At 44.4% G+C, this 22,260-nt stretch overlaps 1 protein-coding gene across 1 annotated transcript in view; it reads right to left on the reverse strand.

Annotated features, from left to right (window-relative positions):
* The window catches only part of LOC126091124 (phospholipase B1, membrane-associated-like), a 140,079-nt gene that overhangs the window by 53,811 nt on the left and 64,008 nt on the right, over positions 1-22,260 (reverse strand). The window contains exon 3 of the mRNA XM_049907037.1: positions 13,824-14,037. Coding sequence (XP_049762994.1) covers positions 13,824-14,037 — 214 coding nt within the window. The remainder of the gene's footprint in view (positions 1-13,823; positions 14,038-22,260) is intronic.

Raw genomic sequence — 22,260 nt, forward strand, 5'->3', positions numbered from 1 at the left:
AGGAGGAGGAAGGCTTCATCCAAAGGCGGAGTTCCTTATAATGCAAAAGTCAACCTATCAATTATAAAAATCCACCTTCTTGATACACTGAACAATGACACTGAAAATCGATTAATAAAAATGCTTAAGTGCCAGGGCAAGTTATCCATTCAGGGTACGCTCACCTCGCCTTCGCAGCAGCTTAGGGATGTGGTACAGCAGTTAACAGAATTATAAAATCTATGGTACCCTTGCGTCAGCGTCAGTGGGGGTGGAGGGGTGATATCCAGCCAAACCGCTAGCAGTTCCACTATTTCAACTAAACTATGTTGAAGCAAAAGTGGACCCCTACAATCTTCACAGAGTGATGGACACTCCTGCCAGTGAAGCAAACCGTGCGTTAATGGACAACGTCCTATTTGCAGGCTGCTGGGCAGCACTTTCTTCCATCTGTTTGGTTGGTATGAAGTCCACCATTCCTGTGTGGTCGATTGAGTGAACACCGCACACTACTTGTGTGCTCACTATCAAACAGAAACATAGAAACCTCGAGAGGCACCCCACATTATGGAAGATACGTTAGATAGCTTTGTTATAAATTAGAGAGATTTCAGCACATAATAAACAGAAAACTAGAAAAAGTTTCATTGTTTGCAGATGACAAGCTCTAGAATGTATGGTAGATACGAAACTACTGGCATATTACAACTAAAAGCTTCGTGTGAGGTTTAAGTGCAGATATCTGCTGGTGACTGAGGACAGTGTACTGAACAACATTAGATCAGGATCTACGTCAGTTGCAGACTAATAATTATAGCTACTGCAATTATAGCCACTGCAGTTATGGGTTAAGAGGTACCTCCAAGTATATGTGGCAAAAGCAAACCATTAAGGGTTAGTTCCCCCTGGGCAGTAGGTCAGATGCTGAAGTTTGGATGTGAACGCCACATGGTTAGTCTATACTGACACGCGAAGTCCACTTACTGGTGCAATTACGACCATGCAGAAGCCATCAAGTCGTAAACTTTGTGATGTATCTGTGTGAAGACTGTTTGACATAGAGAAACAACAACCAGTGCATTGATGTGTGTGGTTGCTAAGGTACCACACATAAAAATACCTGCACATATGCGGTACCTGTTACATCCTGTATAATGTCTCAGCCCAGTGATATATTTCTCAACTGTATACCAAATGTAAGCTAATGTAAAATTTGACACCTATTAACCACTTTCTTCGTCAGATGTAAATACTTTTGAGACAAAAATTAATATACTCTACACAAGTGGTTAACACATAACAGAAATTTTTCAGAAAGAGAATAAACAAAATTCTCGTTGAAGATCACACATAAATTTCTGAAACATGTATGGTTTATAACAAAACTACGAAACGCTATTTCACATAGAGTAAAAGTCCTCTAAAGTTTCTTTTCATGGTCGTTCAGTAACATGAAGTCTATGAACGTCTGAAGATGGTCTCCAAGCAGCCGAACGTAACCATTTACAATCAATTATCGGTTCAGTTGGACCAGAGGACTCGGTCCATTCCGCGTAAACACAGCCCCCACCATTATAGAGCCACCACCAGCTTGCACAGTGCCATGTTGACGACCTGGGTCCATGGCTTCGTGAGATCTGCGCCAAACTGCAACACTACCATCAGCTGTTAAAAACTGATACCTGAGCTCAGCAGACCAGGACACGATTTTCCCATCCTCTTCGGTCCAACTGATACGGTCACGAGCCCAGGAGAGGCACTGCAGGCGATGTCGTACTGTTAGCGAAGGCACTCGAGTCGGTCGTCTGCTGCCGTAACCCACTAACGCCAACTTTCTCCCCGCTGTCCTAACGGATACTACCTCTCACACTGACTTCTGTGGTTATTTCCTGTAACGTTGCCTGTTTATTAGCTCTGACAACTCTACGAAAACACCGCTGCTGTTGGTCGTTAAGTGAAGACTGTCGGCCACTACGCGAGCGGTTCTGTCTGAAACTTGACATTTTTGGCACATCCTCGTCACGATCTACCTCGGAATCTTGACTTTCTGACGATTTAGAAGTGGAAATTCCCATGCAGCTAACTCCAACAACCATTCCGCTTTCAAAGTCTTTTAATTCCCGCTGTGCAGCAATAATCACATTGGAAACCTTTTCACATGAATCAGCTGAGTACAAATGACAGCTCCGCCCATACACTTCCATCATTATACGAGGGCTGTCCAGAAAGTAAGTTTCGATCGGTCGCGAAATGGAAACGACTATGAAAATCCGATAAAGCTTTGCAAAGATGTGTTGGGCAGTGTCTCTAGTATGACTCTAGATAGAATTATGTCGCTCTTTTCATTCCTGAGCTCTTAGTGAGCGCGTAAAGATGTTATAGAAAATAGTGTCTCCCGCCAAGTACGAGGGCCTGGTGAGAATTTTCCCCTGAAGCTATGCAACCAACATTACATAACTGTCGTGCGGTTTCTTCTTCAAGATAATTCTCAGCCTCATTATGCAGGGGCAATGAAGATGTTCCTGCATCGTTTCAATTGGAAATGTTTGGTTACCCACAATACAGCCCGTAATTGTCTTCCACTGAGTTTCATCTCTGCTCAAACGAACCGCTGGCTATTAAGACAACATTTTGGCACAGACAACAAGCTTTAGGCCAGCGTAGAGAATTGGCGGAAAGCACTGGCGGCTGCCTTCTATGATGAGGGTATTGGAAAGTTGGTACAACGCTACGACGAATATCTGAGTCAGAACGGCGACTACGTAGAGAAGTAGCTGAAAGGTGTAGCTAACTGTTAAAAATGAAACATTTCTGATTTTCACTGTGATTTTCATTTCGCGATCAATCGTAACTTACTTTCTGGACAGCCCTCGTATGTTCATATCGCTATCCCATTTATTTTCTCACCTCAGTGTACAATGTCGTAAGCGAGAAATGGAGGAAGGAAGAGAGCCCGAAAGAGTGGAAGACAGCTACTATTTTTCCAATTCACAAACAGAACAACAAAAGGAACGGTATTATAGTTATGTAGGTATTCCACCACTAAGTGTTTTCGTTAATAACTCTTTAAGAGCCGAAGCCATTTGCTAAATGTATTGTTGGAGAGGTCCAGGTACGTTATCAGGCAAGATGATCAGCCGTAGAAGAAATTTTTACCAAGAAACAAATATGGGAGATGTGCTGGTAATGCAGCCATCGATTCCTAGTAACATCTGTAGATTTCCCAAAGGCTGCTTGGCATACCAAGGAAGTTAATTACTCTGGTGAACGTGTGTACAGCAGAGACAAAAGCCAAAGTAGTATACTAGAGGAAGCTATCTACGGAATTCAGCATTGGAACTGGTATGAGCTGAGGTGATGCCATTTCAACATTGCTTTTCAGTATGGTCCTGGACAGTGTAATTCGAGAAATGGAAAGTGAAGGCAAAGGGGTGACGCTGAATGGAAGAACACAGCTATTGGGATATGATGAGGACATTGCAGCCATGGCGGATTCAGGGGAAGAGACTGCAGGAACCGTAGAGGGCTTAGCACAGAGATCCAGTAAGATTGGACTGAGGATTAAAATGGTGATGACTGAAATGTTAATGTATCCAGAGAAGCCCCTAATAATGCCACGTTAAAGGCTATAATATGAAACATAACGAGAGCGAAAGTTTTTAAATACCTTGTAACCTGAGTACCGGGCGTGAGTCGTGCTTCGGTAGCTCAGATGGTAGAGCACTTGCCCGCGAAAGGCAAAGGTCCCGCGTTCGAGTCTCGGTCGGGCACACAGTTTTAATCTGCCAGGAAGTTTCATATCAGCGCACACTCCGCTGCAGAGTGAAAATCTCATTCTGGAAAGATCCCCCAGGCTGTGGCTAAGCCATGTCTCCGCAGTATCCTTTCTTTCAGGAGTGCTAGTTCTGCATGATTCGCAGGAGAGCTTCTGTAAAGTTTGGAAGGTAGGAGACCAGATACTGGCAGAAGTAAAGCTGTGAGTACCGGGCGTGAGTCGTGCTTCGGTAGCTCAGATGGTAGAGCACTTGCCCGCGAAAGGCAAAGGTCCCGAGTTCGAGTCTCGGTCGGGCACACAGTTTTAATCTGCCAGGAAGTTTCACCTTGCAACCTGGTTTAAAAAGGCAAAACAACCTAAAGGAAGAAATTTGTCAACGTATTGTCAATGGGTCTAAAACTTACCTTGATCTGAAGCAGATAATGGCATCCAAAAATCTGTCAGTTAAGATCAAACTTATGAGGAACAGAAACCTTAAGCATGAAGAGAAACTGCTGATTTTTGAACGGAAAATTATGAGAAAGATCATTGGACCAAACCGTGAAGAGAACAGATGGTGACGTAGAAAGGATCAGGAACTGCACGATCTAATGAAACACTCGAACATTGTGCAGAAAATGAAAGCGCAGAGAATAAGCCTGGCTGGGCACATTGCTAGGGGGCCAGAAAAGTTCCAGGCCAAGACTGTGCTTACGGAAAAACCTAATGGAACTCGTCCAACCGGACGACCAAAGAGATGGTGGGAAGGTCTTCAGCAGCTGGGTGTCCGTGACAACTGGATCTGGATCCAATGTGCATAAGATCGCCATCTATGGAGGAACATTGTAAAGTCGCGTATGATCTTCGAAGTCCATGAACGCCGATATATATGTGAAGGTAGACACGAAACAACGATCCACGACAGTAGTACAAGTGGATACAGGATGATACCAACCCTTATCAACGAAAACCAGAAACACAGCTGGTAGACTGAATGTGTATAGCGTGTTCTGCAAGAGTAGCAGCTACACCTGCACTGGCAATGCAGCTGTAGGTTTTTACATCACGAGCCCACTTCTGCAGGTGGTTCTTGCACCGACTTATCTCGGCGGATCTCTTTTATGCGTGAAGTTCGCCTAAGAAAGTATCCTCGATTTCTACAACAGTCATGTGTGGGCTGATAAAAAACCCACATGCAGCAAACTTCGCCCCCTCCTGATTTCCCCTCCCCCCCCTCTGGTTTCAGGAACGGTATGGCCTGCACATCTGGGCAGAGTTTCTGGATGACCGTGTCATTGGGCAATACCTTCTTCCACTGCATCTTACAAGTGGCGCGTACTTACAATTCCTTGACGACGTCCTGCATGGCCTCTGGGAAATGTTCACTGCAAATGTGTCAAAATGTGTGGGTCTAGGACGATGGCACACCAACTCATTTTTCATGTGCGGTCCGAGACCGTCTGGACCAATGATTGGACAATGGTCGGTAGGTCGTGGTGGTCCGGTTGCTTCGCCTCCACATTCTCCCGACGGGTCACACGGAATCCTTGATTTACGAGACCCCTGTGGCATCCGAGGAAGACCTACTGCCACGAGTTATGGCTGTGGAGGATGCTGGAGGACCAGAGATTGGTGATGGTGAGTACCGGAACGTGGTACGAAGGCACTTTAGCTGCGCTGACGTCAGTGATCGTCACATCGATCCCTGCTTCTAAGTGGACCAAGACGAGAAGTAGCAGGAGACAGAGAGAAATGTGTGTTGTGGTATTTTACGTGAAGGGGGAAACCGGTACATTTCCGGTACATAACCATCTTGGTCCCCACCACAACTCCTGAAAGTCTGTAAAGGGAATTTAGTTACGTGCTGTATGTCCACTGTCCCTGCAGATGACGAACAGACTGAAAAAATATGAGAAGACGAAATAAATTACTAAGCTGTTAAAAGGAAAAGAGAATTTAATTCTTGTGTGGGACTGGAATTCAATAGTAGGAAAATAAGGAGAAGGAAAGATATTGGGAGCACTGAGAGAAAGAAATGTTAGGGAGAATCGCTTGGTAGAATTACGCACAGAGTACAGTATAATCACTTTCACACTTTGTTTAAGAAACGTGAAAGAAAGCTGTGTACCAGGAAGGGACCTGAGCAATTAGAAGGCTTCACATAGGTTTTATAAAGGTAAGAAAAAGATACAGAAACATAATTTAAGTTTCAAACCACTTCCGGAAGCAGATGAGGACTTGGATCATAATTTGTTAGTCATGACATTCACCAGTGGCAGATAGACTGGAAGCAATGGCAGACAGACTGGAAGTGAAGCAGACCTGTCTGAGTTTCAGAAATGTTCAAATGTGTGTTAAATCTTATGGGACTACTTAACTGCTAAGGTCATCAGTCCCTAAGCTTACATACTACTTAACCTAAATTATCCTAAGGACAAACACACACACCGATGCCCGAGGGAGGACTCTAACGTCCGCCGGGATCAGCCGAACAGTCCATGACTGCAGTGCTTAAGACCGCTCGGCTAATCCCGCGCGGCTCTGTGTTTCGAAAGGAACATTAGGTAATGACGGAAACAGATGAAAGAATTCCAAGAGGAGATGAATGGTCAGCTTTGAGGTTTCTTGTTCAATCTGTACATATCAGTAAGGAAGATTGCGGCAAAATTTGATTAGAAATTAAAATTCTAAGATAAGGAAGACAAAGTACGAGGTTTAGCGATGACACTGTAACTTCGTTACTTCGAAGATCAGCTGAACTGATTCGATAGGCCTTAGAACAAATATTATATGATGAACAGCAACAAAAGTATAATTAAGATACGGTAGTCTATTCATATCATATCAGGGGGTGCTGAGGCAACTACACTCCTGGAAACTGAAATAAGAACACCGTGAATTCATTGTCCCAGGAAGGGGAAACTTTATTGACACATTCCTGGTGTCAGATACATCACATGATCACACTGACAGAACCACAGGCACATAGACACAGGCAACAGAGCATGCACAATGTCGGCACTAGTACAGTGTATATCCACCTTTCGCAGCAATGCAGGCTGCTATTCTCCCATGGAGACGATCGTAGAGACGCTGGATGTAGTCCTGTGGAATGGCTTGCCATGCCATTTCCACCTGGCGCCTCAGTTGGACCAGCGCTCGTGCTGGACGTGCAGACCGCGTGAGACGACGCTTCATCCAGTCCCAAACATGCTCAATGGGGGACAGATCCGGAGATCTTGCTGGCCAGGGTAGTTGACTTACACCTTCTAGAGCACGTTGGGTGGCACGGGATACATGCGGACGTGCATTGTCCTGTTGGAACAGCAAGTTCCCTGGCCGGTCTAGGAATGGTAGAACGATGGGTTCGATGACGGTTTGGATGTACCGTGCACTATTCAGTGTCCCCTCGACGATCACCAGTGGTGTACGGTCAGTGTAGGAGATCGCTCCCCACACCATGATGCCGGGTGTTGGCCCTGTGTGCCTCGGTCGTATGCAGTCCTGATTGTGGCGCTCACCTGCACGGCGCCAAACACGCATACGACCATCATTGGCACCAAGGCAGAAGCGACTCTCATCGCTGAAGACGACACGTCTCCATTCGTCGCTCCATTCACGCCTGTCGCGACACCACTGGAGGCGGGCTGCACGATGTTGGGGCGTGAGCGGAAGACGGCCTAACGGTGTGCGGGACCGTAGCCCAGCTTCATGGAGACGGTTGCGAATGGTCCTCGCCGATACCCCAGGAGCAACAGTGTCCCTAATTTGCTGGGAAGTGGCGGTGCGGTCCCCTACGGCACTGCGTAGGATCCTACGGTCTTGGCGTGCATCCGTGCGTCGCTGCGGTCCGGTCCCAGGTCGACGGGCACGTGCACCTTCCGCCGACCACTGGCGACAACATCGATGTACTGTGGAGACCTCACGCCCCACGTGTTGAGCAATTCGGCGGTACGTCCACCCGGCCTCCCGCATGCCCACTATACGCCCTCGCTCAAAGTCCGTCAACTGCACATACGGTTCACGTCCACGCTGTCGCGGCATGCTACCAGTGTTAAAGACTGCGATGGAGCTCCGTATGCCACGGCAAACTGGCTGACACTGACGGCGGCGGTGCACAAATGCTGCGCAGCTAGCGCCATTCGACGGCCAACACCGCGGTTCCTGGTGTGTCCGCTGTGCCGTGCGTGTGATCATTGCTTGTACAGCCCTCTCGCAGTGTCCGGAGCAAGTATGGTGGGTCTGACACACCGGTGTCAATGTGTTCTTTTTTCCATTTCCAGGAGTGTATATTAGAAATGAGCAGTAGATGAGTTTTTCTGTTTGGGCGGCGACAGAACTAAATACAATAACCGAAATAAAGAGGATAAAATGCAAGTTGACAGTAGAAAGAAAATCATTTCCGAAAAAAACAGAAGTATGAAGTAAATACGCAGGCTTACGTGGTCGGAGTCAGTCTCATTGAATTCTTCCTTGGTGTACGGCTATGTTATTTTATAAAATGCTAAAATAACCGACGTTTCACCCTTGTTGCAACCACCTTCCTCAGGGCAAACACCAGTTAACTGAGAAATGGTTGCTTCATTATATCACTTTTCTACCAGCGTCACTAGCCCATCCAATTAGACAAGGAGTACACCGAAGCAACTATTCCCCAGGCGATAAACTGAAGCGCCGAGTGTCCTGAGGGAGGCAGCTGAGCCGTGACGGCTTGTCGTATCGTATCGATATCGATCGATATGCTCTTATCTCTGGGTCTAAGATGTCTCACAGTGAGAGCAGCTCCCTCTGGCGTAGCCTGTAGTGCCGGCTTGCTGAGCCCGCAAGAGCAGTCTGACAGTTAGCATGATGCGGGGAGTATCAGAGGAGCAAAAAAGGGGAAAGGAGGCCTTTTTGTCGCCACTCACCTATCTCTGTGTTGAGGTTTACTGGGAGGGATATGCGGGGGTGCTGTTCAGCTGTGTCTGGCTTGCAGTGCCGAGGTACCTCAGGAGTTGATTACTAAAAACCCGCCGAACTGCTCCGGTTCTCTTTATTGGTACTGTAGCCAGTATCTCCACGGAATTTGCAGGCTGAATTGTATGAGTAAAAATTTGTGTGTTAAAAGGGTCTTTTAAATATTTTAATTAGATCTTTGTACATTGCAACTTATTGGAAATTTGATCTGTGAATTTTAAGTGTCTGTGGAGCCTTTAATTTCGATTAATGCCCCACCCTACAAGGAAGCTTGTGAAATTCGTTGGCAGTAGCATTTATGTGTAAGTGCTTTTACCTGCCTCTTTTTAATTCTCGCCTTCCTTGAGACAAACATCTATCCGCTCATATTAGTACCGGCGTACGGTATATGTCGATGCTTAACATTATCACAGATTGTTTCACAAAATTTTGGGTGAACTTCCGGATGTCTACAACTTGCAGTCACGATATTTCGGAGCAGTGTCTTCTGGCTATCTTCAGGTTGTGTATTCCTGGTGTGAAAGTGGACTTCCGTGCTGCGCGAATGTTAACAGTGGTAAAAACAGTGTGACTTATGTTTAATTTGAACATTGGGAATAAATGCTGTGATCAATTTGTAGTTGCCGTTTGGCGGAACATTAATCATATTTCTGGACAAAATGGCTCCGAGCACTATGGGACTCAACTTCTGAGGTGATTAGTCCCCTAGAACTTAGAACTAGTTAAACCTAACTAACCTAAGGACATCACACACATCCATGCCCGAGGCAGGATTCGAACCTGCGACCGTAGCGGTCTCGCGGTTCCAGACTGCAGCGCCTAGAACCGCACGGCCACTTCGGCCGGCGACTTCACTGTGTCTTATTCATTGAATCTAATGTACTATTTATTTTGTTTCAGGTCGTGTATATCGAGTGTTGGTTTTATTTAAGTGGGTTATATGGAAATTTTAGTTTGTTTTAGGACACATTGTACGTTATGTGCTTGTCTGGACTGTGTTCATCCAGAGGAGGCATAGAATCTGAGGCAATTGGCTCGCAGTTTTTCTCCAGCAGGGTTTGGTATAACTACTGAATTCCGAAATTTCCTTAAGCGAAATGCAAGTGGTGTCTTCAGTTTTCCGCTGACTTCTTAGAAGACCGTTAAATTTCGAGTATCGCTGAGTAAGAAATTGGATTAACAACTGAGAGCGTAATCATTATTTATTATAAGCTTGGCTGTGACTTGACCTTGCACATACTGAAATTTATTTGTGCTGCAGGGAATTTGTTTAAAATGGCATGTGCTCTGGCATCGTAGCTGTTTACCGATCCTCGCCAGACTCACTCATTCTGGGTCCAGTCGGCTTACACAGACGCCTATTTATGCGATTCTGTGCACAAATGCCGGCCGGAGTGGCCGAGCGGTTCTGGGCGAAACAGTCTGGAACCGCGCGACCGCTACGGTCGCAGGTTCGAATCCTGCCTCGGGCATGGATGTGTGTGATGTCTTTAGGTTAGTTAGGTTTAAGTAGTTCTAAGTTCTAGGGGACTTATGACCACAGCAGTTGAGTCCCATAGTTCTCAGAGCCATTTGAACCATTTTTTGTGCACAAATCTTGGGCAGCGAAAGCTTGCGCTGTCCGTCTTCTGCAGTGCTATTTCTTAGAAGCGCAGCCGTGGCGTATAATGCTTCTATTTAAAGTTAAGCTGAAATTTTAAAACAACCCTGAGTCATTCCGTTTGTTAATTAAAAGAAGCTCTCTTTCTACAACCTTATTGCTCTTTTAAGTTCTATAAACTTTATACTAGCGTTTCAGATGTCAACGGTCTTTATTTGTTAATGTAAATTTTAATTATTTGAATATGGTCGAGGAACCTTGTAAGCCCTGCTATCATGTCTTCTCCTTATTTGGTCGCTTTGTATTTTAGAAAAATAATTTTTTGTCTAGTGGTCTGTGATGTTAACATCTAACATAAATGTTAAGTACTAGGAATTTTCTGAAAGTACTTTCTGTCAGCGCTGACTTGAACGTCACTGAATGCAACAGGGGGACTCTATTCCGTCGTGCTAAGAGAAATGTGAACTGCAAGTGCTCCTCAGAAATGCTTTTGACCTAGAAGAGCCTCTGCTTCAGTCATATCAACTTCCCATATTTCTATAGCAGCAATGCCTGAACGTATTTGACGAGTAGCTAATTTTGCAAGCTCTATTTAATGAGGACCGGTAGTACGACTTCTCAAGCTTGCCTTCTCATCTGACATGTCACGAACCGGACAAGTCCGCAACGAGTCTGTCAGGCACTATTACGCGTGGCAGACTCGCATACAAACAGCTGTGCGGGCAGTTACCAAAGAACACCTTGAATCCATACCACAACGTTTAGATTAAGACTGCTGAAATTTTTAAAAATATCGAAATCTCATATATCGATATTTTAAAAATATCGTTGTCGGCTACGATATAGCGAGGAGAAGGTGTCGATGTATCGACGGAAAAATCGTAGGTTTACCTCTCTATATAAATTTCGGCTACACATTGTAAACATCCTGTAGGTTTTACAGTTACATGTTTAAGTATTGATTTATTATTAAATATTCCGTACATTAGCAAGCTAGCAGCCTGCCTACCACTCTTAGAGCAAGAACTGAAAGGAAAACGATGTACGTTCACGCTTGGCGATAACCACTTTGCGAACAACGGATCTGCATGTACAGGGTTATTACAAATGATTGAAGCGATTTCACAGCTCTACAATAACTTTATTATTTGAGATATTTTCAAAATGCTTTGCACACACATACAAAAACTCAAAACGTTTTTTTAGGCATTCACAAATGTTCGATATGTGCCCCTTTGGTGATTCGGCAGACATCAAGCCGATAATCAAGTTCCTCCCACACCCGGCGCAGCATGTCCCCATCAATGAGTTCGAAAGCATCGTTGATGCGAGCTCGCAGTTCTGGCACGTTTCTTGGTAGAGGAGGTTTAAACACTGAATCTTTCACATAATCCCACAGAAAGAAATCGCATGCGGTTAAGTCGGGAGAGCGTGGAGGCCATGACATGAATTGCTGATCATGATCGCCACCACGACCGATCCATCGCTTTTCCAATCTCCTGTTTAAGAAATGCCGAACATCATGATGGAAGTGCGGTGGAGCACCATCCTGTTGAAAGATGAAGTCGGCGCTGTCGGTCTCTAGTTGTGGCATGAGCCAATTTTCCGCGGGCTACGCGTGAAACTTGCCAGCACGCGTTCAACCGTTTCTTCGCTCACTGCAGGCCGACCCGTTGATTTCCCCTTACGGAGGCATCCAGAAGCTTTAAACTGCGCATACCATCGCCGAATGGAGTTAGCAGTTGGTGGATCTTTGTTGAACTTCGTCCTGAAGTTCACTGTTATGAAGTGCACTGTTATGACTGACTGATGTGAGTGCATTTCAAGCACGACATACGCTTTGTCGGCTCCTGTCACCATTTTGTCTCACTGCGCTCTCGAGCGCTCTGACGGCAGAAACCTGAAGTGCGGCTTCAGCCGAACAAAACTTTATGAGTTTTTCTACGTATCTGTAGTGTGTCGTGACCATATGTCAATGAATGGAGCTACAGTGAATTTATGAAATCGCTTCAATCATTTGTAATAGACCTGTAAGTGGCTCAATAAAAGGTGTCTGATAGGTCCGTCGTTCGGTTTCGTCACAGATCGGATTTGTTCGGAACACTTCGCGTCGGCTTCCCTGTTATTCCATTTCTGCCAACGCCAGTGAACTAGGAGACTGCTAGGTGACACTAAAAACTGCCGTTTCTATTGGAAACGCCGATTTCGTCAGCATTTCCCCTACACGTCTCCGTCCACAGTAAAGACCAAGCAAGTCATTTAGATTTTTGTTCCTCATTTCCATCGTCTGTTTTTGAAGACGGCCGATGTGAAGAAATAGCTTACTAGTAGCGTTAAGGTCGGTTTTTAACGCAGCTGCTGTCCTATTTCTTCACTTTGGCAATCTTGTTATTCCATTCACACCCTCCCTCCGCCGGCCGCTGTGGCAGAGCGGTTCTAGGCGCTTCAGTCCGGAACCGTGCTACTGTTACGGTCGCAGGTTCGAATCCTGCCTCGGACATGGGTGTGTGTGATCAGTTAGGTTTAAGTAGTTCTAAGTCTAGGGGACTGATGACCTCAGATGTTAAATCGCATAGTGCTTAGAGCCATTTGAACCATGTTGAACCCCCCCCCCAAAAAAAAAAGTGCAAACGGACTGCTTTTGTGGCACATATACTTTAGTAAGACTCCTTCACACGGTGAAAGTAGCATTATGTTCATCTAGAATTTCAAAAGTAAAACTTCAAATATTTACTGAATATTGTGAAAAATGTAATACGAAATAAAAATATCGGCACTCGATATTGCCCTTTTGATACCAATATATGATGTGTAGGTGGAGAAATCTTTCGGCTATATGCATGGATACATTTTGGAAGAAATACCGATACATCGACAAATGGATATTTTGTCAACAGCCCTAATTCAGTTGCGATGCTTGCAGCACGTGGAAGCTTCAGCCCATATTGAATTCTCGAAGTCAGATATCATGCATAGTTGTGTAACAAATGGTTCAAATGGCTCTGAGCACTATGGGACTTAACATCTGAGATCATCAGTCCCCTAGAACTTAGAACTACCTAAACCTAACTAACCTAAGGACATCACACACATCCATGCCCGAGGCAAGATTCGAACCTGCGACCGTAGCGGTCGCGCGGTTCCAGACTCTAGCGCCCGCTCGGCTACCCTGCCCGGTAGTTGTGTAACACTATCCACTTGTGTATTTTCATGCACCTAACTGCATTCTCATTTACCGTTCTTGGTCTTGCAATTTTCACACCCAACGAAGTTGTGAACCCAGCTCTCTACTGCAAGAACTGGGCCGGCCGGTGTGACCGAGTGGTTCTAGGCGCTTCAGTTTGGAACCGCGCGACCGCTACGGTCACAGTTTCGAATCCTGCCTCGGGCGTGGATGTGTGTGATGTCCTTAGGTTAGTTAAGTTTAGGTAGTTCTAAATTCTAGGGGAATGATGACCTCAGATGTTGAGTCCCATAGTGCTCAGAGCCAATTGAACCTTTTTTTTTTCTTTTTTGCAAGAACTGGTCCGTTACCTATGGTCCAGGAGAGTCCTTTGTTTTCCACAGCTACGTGCAGCAGGTTGGAGGCCGCGTTGCCGTTGCCAGCGGTGAGGCTGTCGCCCAGTGCGGCGACGACGTCGATGTCTCCGGGCCGCAGGCGGTGGACAGAGTCCGGTGGGGAGGGCGAGCGGCCGAGGCGGGTGTCGCACGGGAAGGGCCGGTCCGAGGGCACCTCCGGCTGCAGCCCCTGCGCATTCAGCACCATACTGTCATGTGGCAGTCGCTTACAGGTCTTCAAGACCCAGCAGAAACGACATTTATACAGGGTGTTACAAAAAGGTACGGCCAAACTTTCAGGAAACATTCCTCACACACAACGAAAGAAAATATGTTATGTGGACATGTGGCCGGAAACGCTTACTTTCCATGTTAGAGCTCATTTTATTACTTCTCTTCAAATGACATTAATCACAGAATGGAAACACACAGCAACAGAACGTGAGGATTGACATGTTGTTGGATGAACCATTCGCAGAAGTGTACCTGTGGAGGCCAATCAGCTGCTGATAGTGCCTGCACATGCTGTACATGGTACGGAAACTACTGGTTCTCCCGTAGCACTCTCCATACAGTGACGTGGTCAACGTTACCTTGTACAGCAGCAACTTCTCTGACGCTGACGTTAGGGTTATCGTCAACTGCACGAAGAATTGCCTCGCCCATTGCAGGTCTCCTCGTCGTTCTAGGTCTTCCCCAGTCGCGAGTCATAGGCTGGAATGTTCCGTGCTCCCTAAGACGCCGATCAATTGCTTCGAACGTCGTCCTGTTGGGACACCTTCGTTCTGGAAATCTGTCTCGATACAAACGTACCGCGCCACGGCTATTTCCCCGTGCTAATACATACATCAAATGGGCATCTGCCAACTAAGCATTTGAAAACATTGCACTTACTGCAAAACCACGTTCGTGATGAACACTAGCCTGTTGATGCTACGTACTGATGTACTTGATGCTAGTACTGTAGAGCAATGAGTCGCATGTCAACACAAGCACCGGCCGAAATATCGTGACAGAGTGTCGACGGGATCCGTCTGCATACCCGGAAATTATTAGAAAAAGGGAAAAACATATTGGGTATTTCTCCAAAAGAAGCGTTACTTTCTCTGGGCTCTGTTTGCTGAATGGAGAAAAGATACCCATGACAGTTGGACATCAGATTCGTGGCGTTACTTTAGAGCTGAGTTTGTCTCTTGATTCCTGGCAGTTTGTCGCTGCGACAAGTATCTAGTGCAACAGCGGACTTTCAATTCATATTTAATCTTTTCATTACGACTGTGACGAAATCATGTGGTCTACATTTCTCCAGGGTATCAAATTATTGTGTCCTCCCGTAAAAACATTCAGCAGACGTAGAGAATCCTCGAGCCTCATTACAGTCACTACTGGTGTAACCAACGGACCTATGACAATGCGAAATATTCTGCGAGAGGCACTCAGCTGTTACAATACGCATTATGGGTTAACAAAACTTTTGCGATCTGTGTCTGAAGTGTACATCTACATTCAACTCCCACGTGAACCGTTAGGCCGTAACAACCAGTCCACATAGCCACGTCGTCAAAGCAGTTTCGAGTGTAGATATTGCTAAGACAAGTACACAGTCCACGAGACACTTAAATCTGCTGCGAAGTAGTAGCCCGACACGGAGTACCACAGGCGCTGGCATAACATAACTTCATTCGAAAACTGATATGGCACTTGTCTCACTCACTTATGTTTGTAATTACGACAAATATCTTTCTTATTTCCAGGTTTCTGTAGTAATAAGTCGTAAATGTAATACTATCCACTTCTCGGATGAAATTAAATGATCGTGTGGCATTGATGGCCGAGAGGCCACACATGAGGAAATTCGGCCGCCCGGTTGCAAATATTTTCAGTCGACGCCACAATGAGCAACTTGCGTGTCGAAATTTACGATCCGGCTGGGAACCGAACCCGAGTCCGCTGCAAGGTAGTTAGACGCACTGATCACTCAGCTAAGGGAGCGGACACTTTTTAGATACGAGGTAGCGTTGTTATACTTTATCGCAAATAATTATTAACATTCAACCACTTCAGTAGCACTTGGTACAAATCAACTACTCCTTTCAAGAGACATGGCTCCATCAAGTTGTTGATACTCCCTTTATGGCGTTCATCTAACGAAAGAAAATAATGGAATATAAAACAAAACAAAAGGACTCTAAAAAGGGTAGCTGAAGAACAGGACACTGCGTGCTGTGCATTGACGCTGTGCGAAGTGGAAGATTTTATCTAAGACGGGGATCCATATTCCAATGCGCTTTTTTGTTATTTTATTTGATGAACTCCACAAACTGAGTATCAACATCCTGATGATGAGAACATTGTCTCTTGAAACACATGAATTGTATCAAGTGTTATTAAATTGGCTCAATGTAAATTTCAAATATTTAGGATGCAATGTATCATACGAAACTGATTTTCAACGTAAATTTAGCATAGCGAATGGTACCATTAGACTAACTTTGTAAAGTAAGGAAAGTAACACCAATGAAACCTGTCATTCCCAGCTGTAACGTATAGAACGGAAACGTTGTTAACACAGAGAACCTAGACAGCGAAACTGAAATATCTCAGGCCTGTATCAGAGTACACAGGATAGAAAGAGAAATAACGTCGCTAAATTAAAAATGGGATATAGAAGAAAACGGAAACATTGCATCATCATTAGGACAGATGACGACAAACTACCACAAACTTTAAAAAAATGCGAATTTTGAGGACGGAGAACCACAGGGAGACCCAAAGCAGATGGAAGAACTTGGCATAGTTTGTGTTATTAGATGCGAAGGGCAAAACCTAATGGAGCAGATTCATGTATTATGGAATACCATTTACATTTATAAGCGTAGTTTACTACCGGAATGATGCCCAAAATCAAGACGAATAGAGTGGAACTTATTTTGGTAAGTTACGGCATGTGAAAAAATAATTTACACACAGTCTTATTATTAAAGAGAACTAAAATAAAAAGTGTGCCAGATGGATGATCACATGAAATGTTCGGACAATACCGAATAGAGGGTTGAAAATATAGGCAACAAACTGCATTTGGCAAAAAACAATATGTAATTAACTTACGTAATACAACTCACTGGACTGTTTTGAAGTTTAGTAAGGCAGCTTAGCTTATTTATTTGGGAAAATTACAAACGTCATCTTCCTTTTCTGCGCCAGCACAGCTGAGTTGGACCCACACAGAGCGAGGCGAACGGTGCATGGTCGCGAAGTCTTGTGTCGCTGAAGAGACTTTCAGCGTAGCTGTCTTCCGGTTCAGTGGAAAGATTAACAATCAAGTAAATTGTATTTCATTCAAGAGTTTGTTGCTTTTGTTGGTCGGTTTCTTGTTCTCGTTCTCGGTACGCAAGTTTTCGCCCTTAGAAACTTTGTTGCCTTTGGGCCGTTGCCTAGCTCTTGGTTAGATGTCTAATAGATGTTTGTGTGGTGTATAGTTCAGTACAGGTGATGTCTCAGCTTTTGTCCATATTGGACGTCTTCCTTTCTGGTGTGGTGACATCTTCAAGAGAAGAACCACAGTTTTTGGTGAACAATGAGATGGTGCATAACAACATTCAGAACAACAAAGAGCAATAACGTTAGAACTCTTAGATACCCCATACAACCCGACAGGTCATGCAGGAAAAGTATCCAATTGCTCATTGAAGAAAAAGTCGCCAACCAGTCGGTGTATAATAAACTAATAATGTTTGAATGTATATTACACTTAATCTCAGTGTCAAAGGTACACATCTAATAATTGATGCAATTTGTTTTGTCCATGTCCTTAGAAACTTCACAAAACTGAAACAAATTCTTGAATAGCGAAGAAAATACTGCTGACAACCGGCCGATATTCACTACAGAGCATCGTATGTGACCACAGAAGTAGTCTACGATATTACCACAAGTCTGTAGTGCCTAACAGAGAAGAAACGTCGTTAGCCCTTATTACCCGGCTATTCCATAATACCTGAATGTCCCCCCTTGATGCAAAAGAAGATGATTTTTCTCACTATTTTTTCTATTCTTTCCTCTTCCTCATTTTTTTCTGTTATTAATACCCATTTATCATTGTTATTAGATTTTTTTTTACTTTAGGTGGACGTTAGTTTTAATGGATGATCCCAGGCATCACCGCTGTCGTTAAATTAATGTATAGACAAACTGCCAATAGGTCACGTATTGGTTTCTTTACTTTTTTGCGGATTTCATTCATCAGATGACGGTACAGAGTTGTGTTTTAAAAATCAGACGTGTTGCCACCTAAACAATGAATACCTGAAGATCAAAATTAGTCAATGAAATGAAACAATACACGATATGTGGAGGTTTATATGTTTATAAATTAGTGGTAGGTAACTCGTAGTGGTTAATTCTTGAAATAAACAAGTGTACAGTAATGCACACTGCCGAAACGATTCTTAGTCGTCAGGGAACACGTTCACTACTAGATAATAGGTTGGTGCATACGTTGGTAGCATTTTGGTTTCACATGTTGGTATTATGGTTGTTAGGGGTTTATTTATCGATTTTTTTTAGTTCACTGTTACTATTTGAGTTTACATATTGTCATTTCGTCATTTGGAGAGAGTGTGTATTGATTGGACGCTAGAATATGGAGTACAGAGTGGAGAAGTCAGAACATTTGTGACATATTCTTGTCTTGGAGTTCAATAGAGGGGTGACAGGAGCGGAGGCAACCATAAATATTTGCGCCGTGTATGAGGCTAACGCCACTGGACAAAGCACAGAAAGAAAATGGTTGTCATTTTTTTTAAGAAGAATTGTTTTGACATTAGTGTCTCTTCACCTTCCGAGTTTGATGAGGATCGTTTAAGTACATTAATCCACAATGATCCATGTCTGTGTACTCGAGAACTGGCAAATGTGATGGGCTTTGATCGTTCCAGCATCGTCCAACATTTGCACGCAATGGGAAAGGTTAAAAAATCAGGCTTACGGGTGCCGCATGCTCTAAGTCAAACGGCGGGGTAAGGAGGTGTCCTCTTGCTGGGTGCCTGGTCATGTAGGAATGGGGCAATGAACAGGCCGATCGGGCTGCCAAGGAAGCCTGCAGAGAGCAGGATGTGGTCCAGGGTCCTATTCTCTTGCAATCTGTCATTTCTGCACTCCACAAGAAGTGCATGGAGTTGTGGGAGGAAGAATGGCTGGCGGTGACGGCCAATACACTGCGGTTGGTGAAGTCAACAACTCGGCCGTGGCGTTCCTCCTGCCGGTTGCTCAGGCGGGAAGAAGTGACCTTCACGCGTCTTCGGCTTGGGCACTGTCCTCTCACACTTAGCTTTCTATTACGGTGGGAGGATCCCCCGTTTTGTGATGCTTGTGGCGTGCACATCTCTGTCTGCCACATTTTAACAGACTGCATTTTATACCGTGATGCAAGGGCAGAACCACAAGTTGATGGGGATCTGCCCTGTGTTTTAGCTAATGATGAGACGTGTGTGTCTAGGGTTTTAAAGTTTTGTGATGTGTCTGGACTCTGGCCTAAACTTCTAGGCTGGAGGTTTTAGTGTATTGCACAGTGGCTGGCTCCTCCCTTTTTCCTTGCAGTCAGCCAGCCACTTCCATCTGCTATATTGTTTTAGCTCCCTCTACCACTTTCTTCCTGTGTTGTCCATGTTTTACTGCTGGCGACATGCTGCTTCGTCCCACGCTTCGGTGTGGGTAGGCCCATATTTTCCAAGCTTGTTACCTGTTGTTTTACTTTCTGTTTAATCTTACTGTTCTGAGTCTTTCCTTGACACCCGTCTCAATCTGAGCGGGCGCTGAAGACCTTGCCGTCGTGCGCCCACACTACCCTTTCCACCCATCCATCCATCTAAGCCAAAATCACAAAAATCACTGGGTGGCCGTATGTCCATCTCTGCTTGCTCATTATCAATTGGATCGTGAACAACACCAACCATTCCCATCCTGTATCAATACAAGTGACGCAAAATGGTATTATTAAGCTAACATAGGGCAAAGGAGGAGTTGTTGAGCTCAAATAAAGCAGCAACTCCCCGCACAAACATCTGAGCGCATCCACAAAGAATAATGTGCATCTGATGGAACAGCGACGATGTGGTGTACCACGAATTCCTTCTCCGAGGTGTAACCCCCACTGCTGACATTTATTGTCAACAACTGCGACGTCTTGCTGACGCAATCCAAGAACAACGTCCAAGAAAACTGCGTGAAATGATGCTACTCCACGATAATGACCACTGGCATTCTGCTAGAGTGACAAAAAACATCAAAGAGAATTTGGGTAGGGAACTCAATCCGCATCCAGCTTATTCGCCTGATTTTGTGTTCTAAGATATTTCACCTTTTCCGCTCTCTATCGAGCGATCTGCAAGTAACTTCCGTTCCAGATGATAATGCGCTTCGGACAACGAGGTCCTCATCTTAAAACCATGTGATTACCCCAGCGTTGACAATACATTATTGATAACTAAACTCTCAGTTATGTGTATCTGTTGTGTTAATTAAACTTATGGAAAAACGCTACGGACTTGTGCACCAACAGAATAATATAGTGAATAACAGTAAAATGAGTATGTTTTGTGAAATTTATTTCCTGATGTAATTTAGGAAACGGTTCATTGACTTACCAGTGTAAGGTGACCATATCGTTGGAAATTTCTACTCTCCGCCTGCATTTTTATTAACCGGTAACTAATTGAAAATTGTATATGTTAATTAGTATTTAAATTTGCTACGAATGCAGACCCACTTTCATGTAGGAGTTTGATGACGAAGTATCGTTAGGGAAAAAAGCGATACAACACATAATGCTTACCCGCAAACACGCGTATTTAAAAGCCTACTTTACTAGAGCCAGCTGATACAGTAATTCATAATTCATCGAAGATCCTATGTCATGACGTGTCAAGATATTTGTCATTATGTGCAACATTCTTGAGTAAATTTATCTATCTGCTTAATCGAAGTGTCCATGTTGCAGCTAGCTCTGTGTTAGCCGAAGCACAGTTCCAAAGTAGTCGCTGCCTGCTGTCAGTTTTTGAGTAATGTCTCATTGTTGTTGCTGGGCACGAGCAGTTGGCGTCACAGAATAAAGTACGAGTTTAGCGGTTGGTTTGAGACGATACGGAGACAGGCACTTTTCGGATGGAATCGATAATTCGTTTGTAATATGATATCCGCGCCGTGTTTGTCCGCTTTAGGGTTTCAGTGTGGAAGGATCAGTGTCGAATGGTGGCATGCAGAATGTTGTTAAACTCTGCATATTTAAAAGTGTTTGGTGTGACTAGTGTTTTCAGTAATAAACCGTAAAGTTCGAGATCTGCTAATGATAACTGTTCTTAACTGGTTTCTTCATTATCCGCTTCCTTATATTCACTGGAACATGTGAGTTTTAATTAATGGAGGTCAGAGAGGCAGCTGCATCGTAGTAATGCATCACGCACCCAGCGGTCGTTTTACTCACGCGAAGTCATATAAATTAGCAGCTTTCACGTCATTGCTGCAGAAGATGTTTCAAATCCCGTTGAGTCCTAGTGCTCCTCAAAAGAATTAGAGTCCATTAAGCAGAATGTCTTCAGTTAATGTAGTTGCTTATAAAATTATCCAAAAAAAGGAGGATTAAGGGAAAATATAGTACCCTCAATAGGCTAGGCTATGAAGTGCGAGTCAATAAGAATTATTGAGAATCCTTTATTTAGATCCTATATCCAATTAATTAGGTAGATGGCGGAGAGCTGTTTGTATTATCCCGCTCTTTCCATACCTAAAAATAAAGGGCAACGACGGCTTCATCACGAGGAATGTATGTTTTGTCCTTAAGGTGTTACTGGTATTTATGCAATTAAAGTCTCAGAGTGAGAGTGTAGATATACTGAGCAGACAGGGAGAAGTTCCCCACCTAGATTCAGACAACATGGTGCCACGCGCAATCCTCAGTCAGTGTTAGCGGTATATTTGGTACGCAACAAACTCAGCCTGTGTAACATTAAAGAAGATGTAGAAATTTTTCATGCAACTTTCTGGTTCAAATGGCTCTGAGCACTATGGGACTTAACAGCTGAGGTCATCAGTCCCCTAGAACTTAGAACTACTTAAACCTAACCAACCTAAGGACATCACACACATCCATGCCCGAGGCAGGATTCGAACCTGCCACCGTAGAGGTCGCGCGGTTCCAGACTGAAACGCCTAGAACCGCTCGGCCAGACCGGCCGGCGGCAACTTTCTGGAAGAGTTGGAAAGCATGCAATGCAAGTTGCATTCACACAGTGATCTCAATAAGTAAACTGAACTTAAGCACAAAGGGATGCCCAACAACAACCTACAGTGTTTACAGCGGGCTCCAGTAAAAAAAAAAAAGATTGTTCATAAAAACACTGCATGCGCGGATGTGTGT

The sequence above is a fragment of the Schistocerca cancellata genome, chromosome 1 (assembly GCF_023864275.1).
Source record: "Schistocerca cancellata isolate TAMUIC-IGC-003103 chromosome 1, iqSchCanc2.1, whole genome shotgun sequence".
Taxonomy (NCBI): Eukaryota; Metazoa; Arthropoda; class Insecta; order Orthoptera; family Acrididae; genus Schistocerca; species Schistocerca cancellata.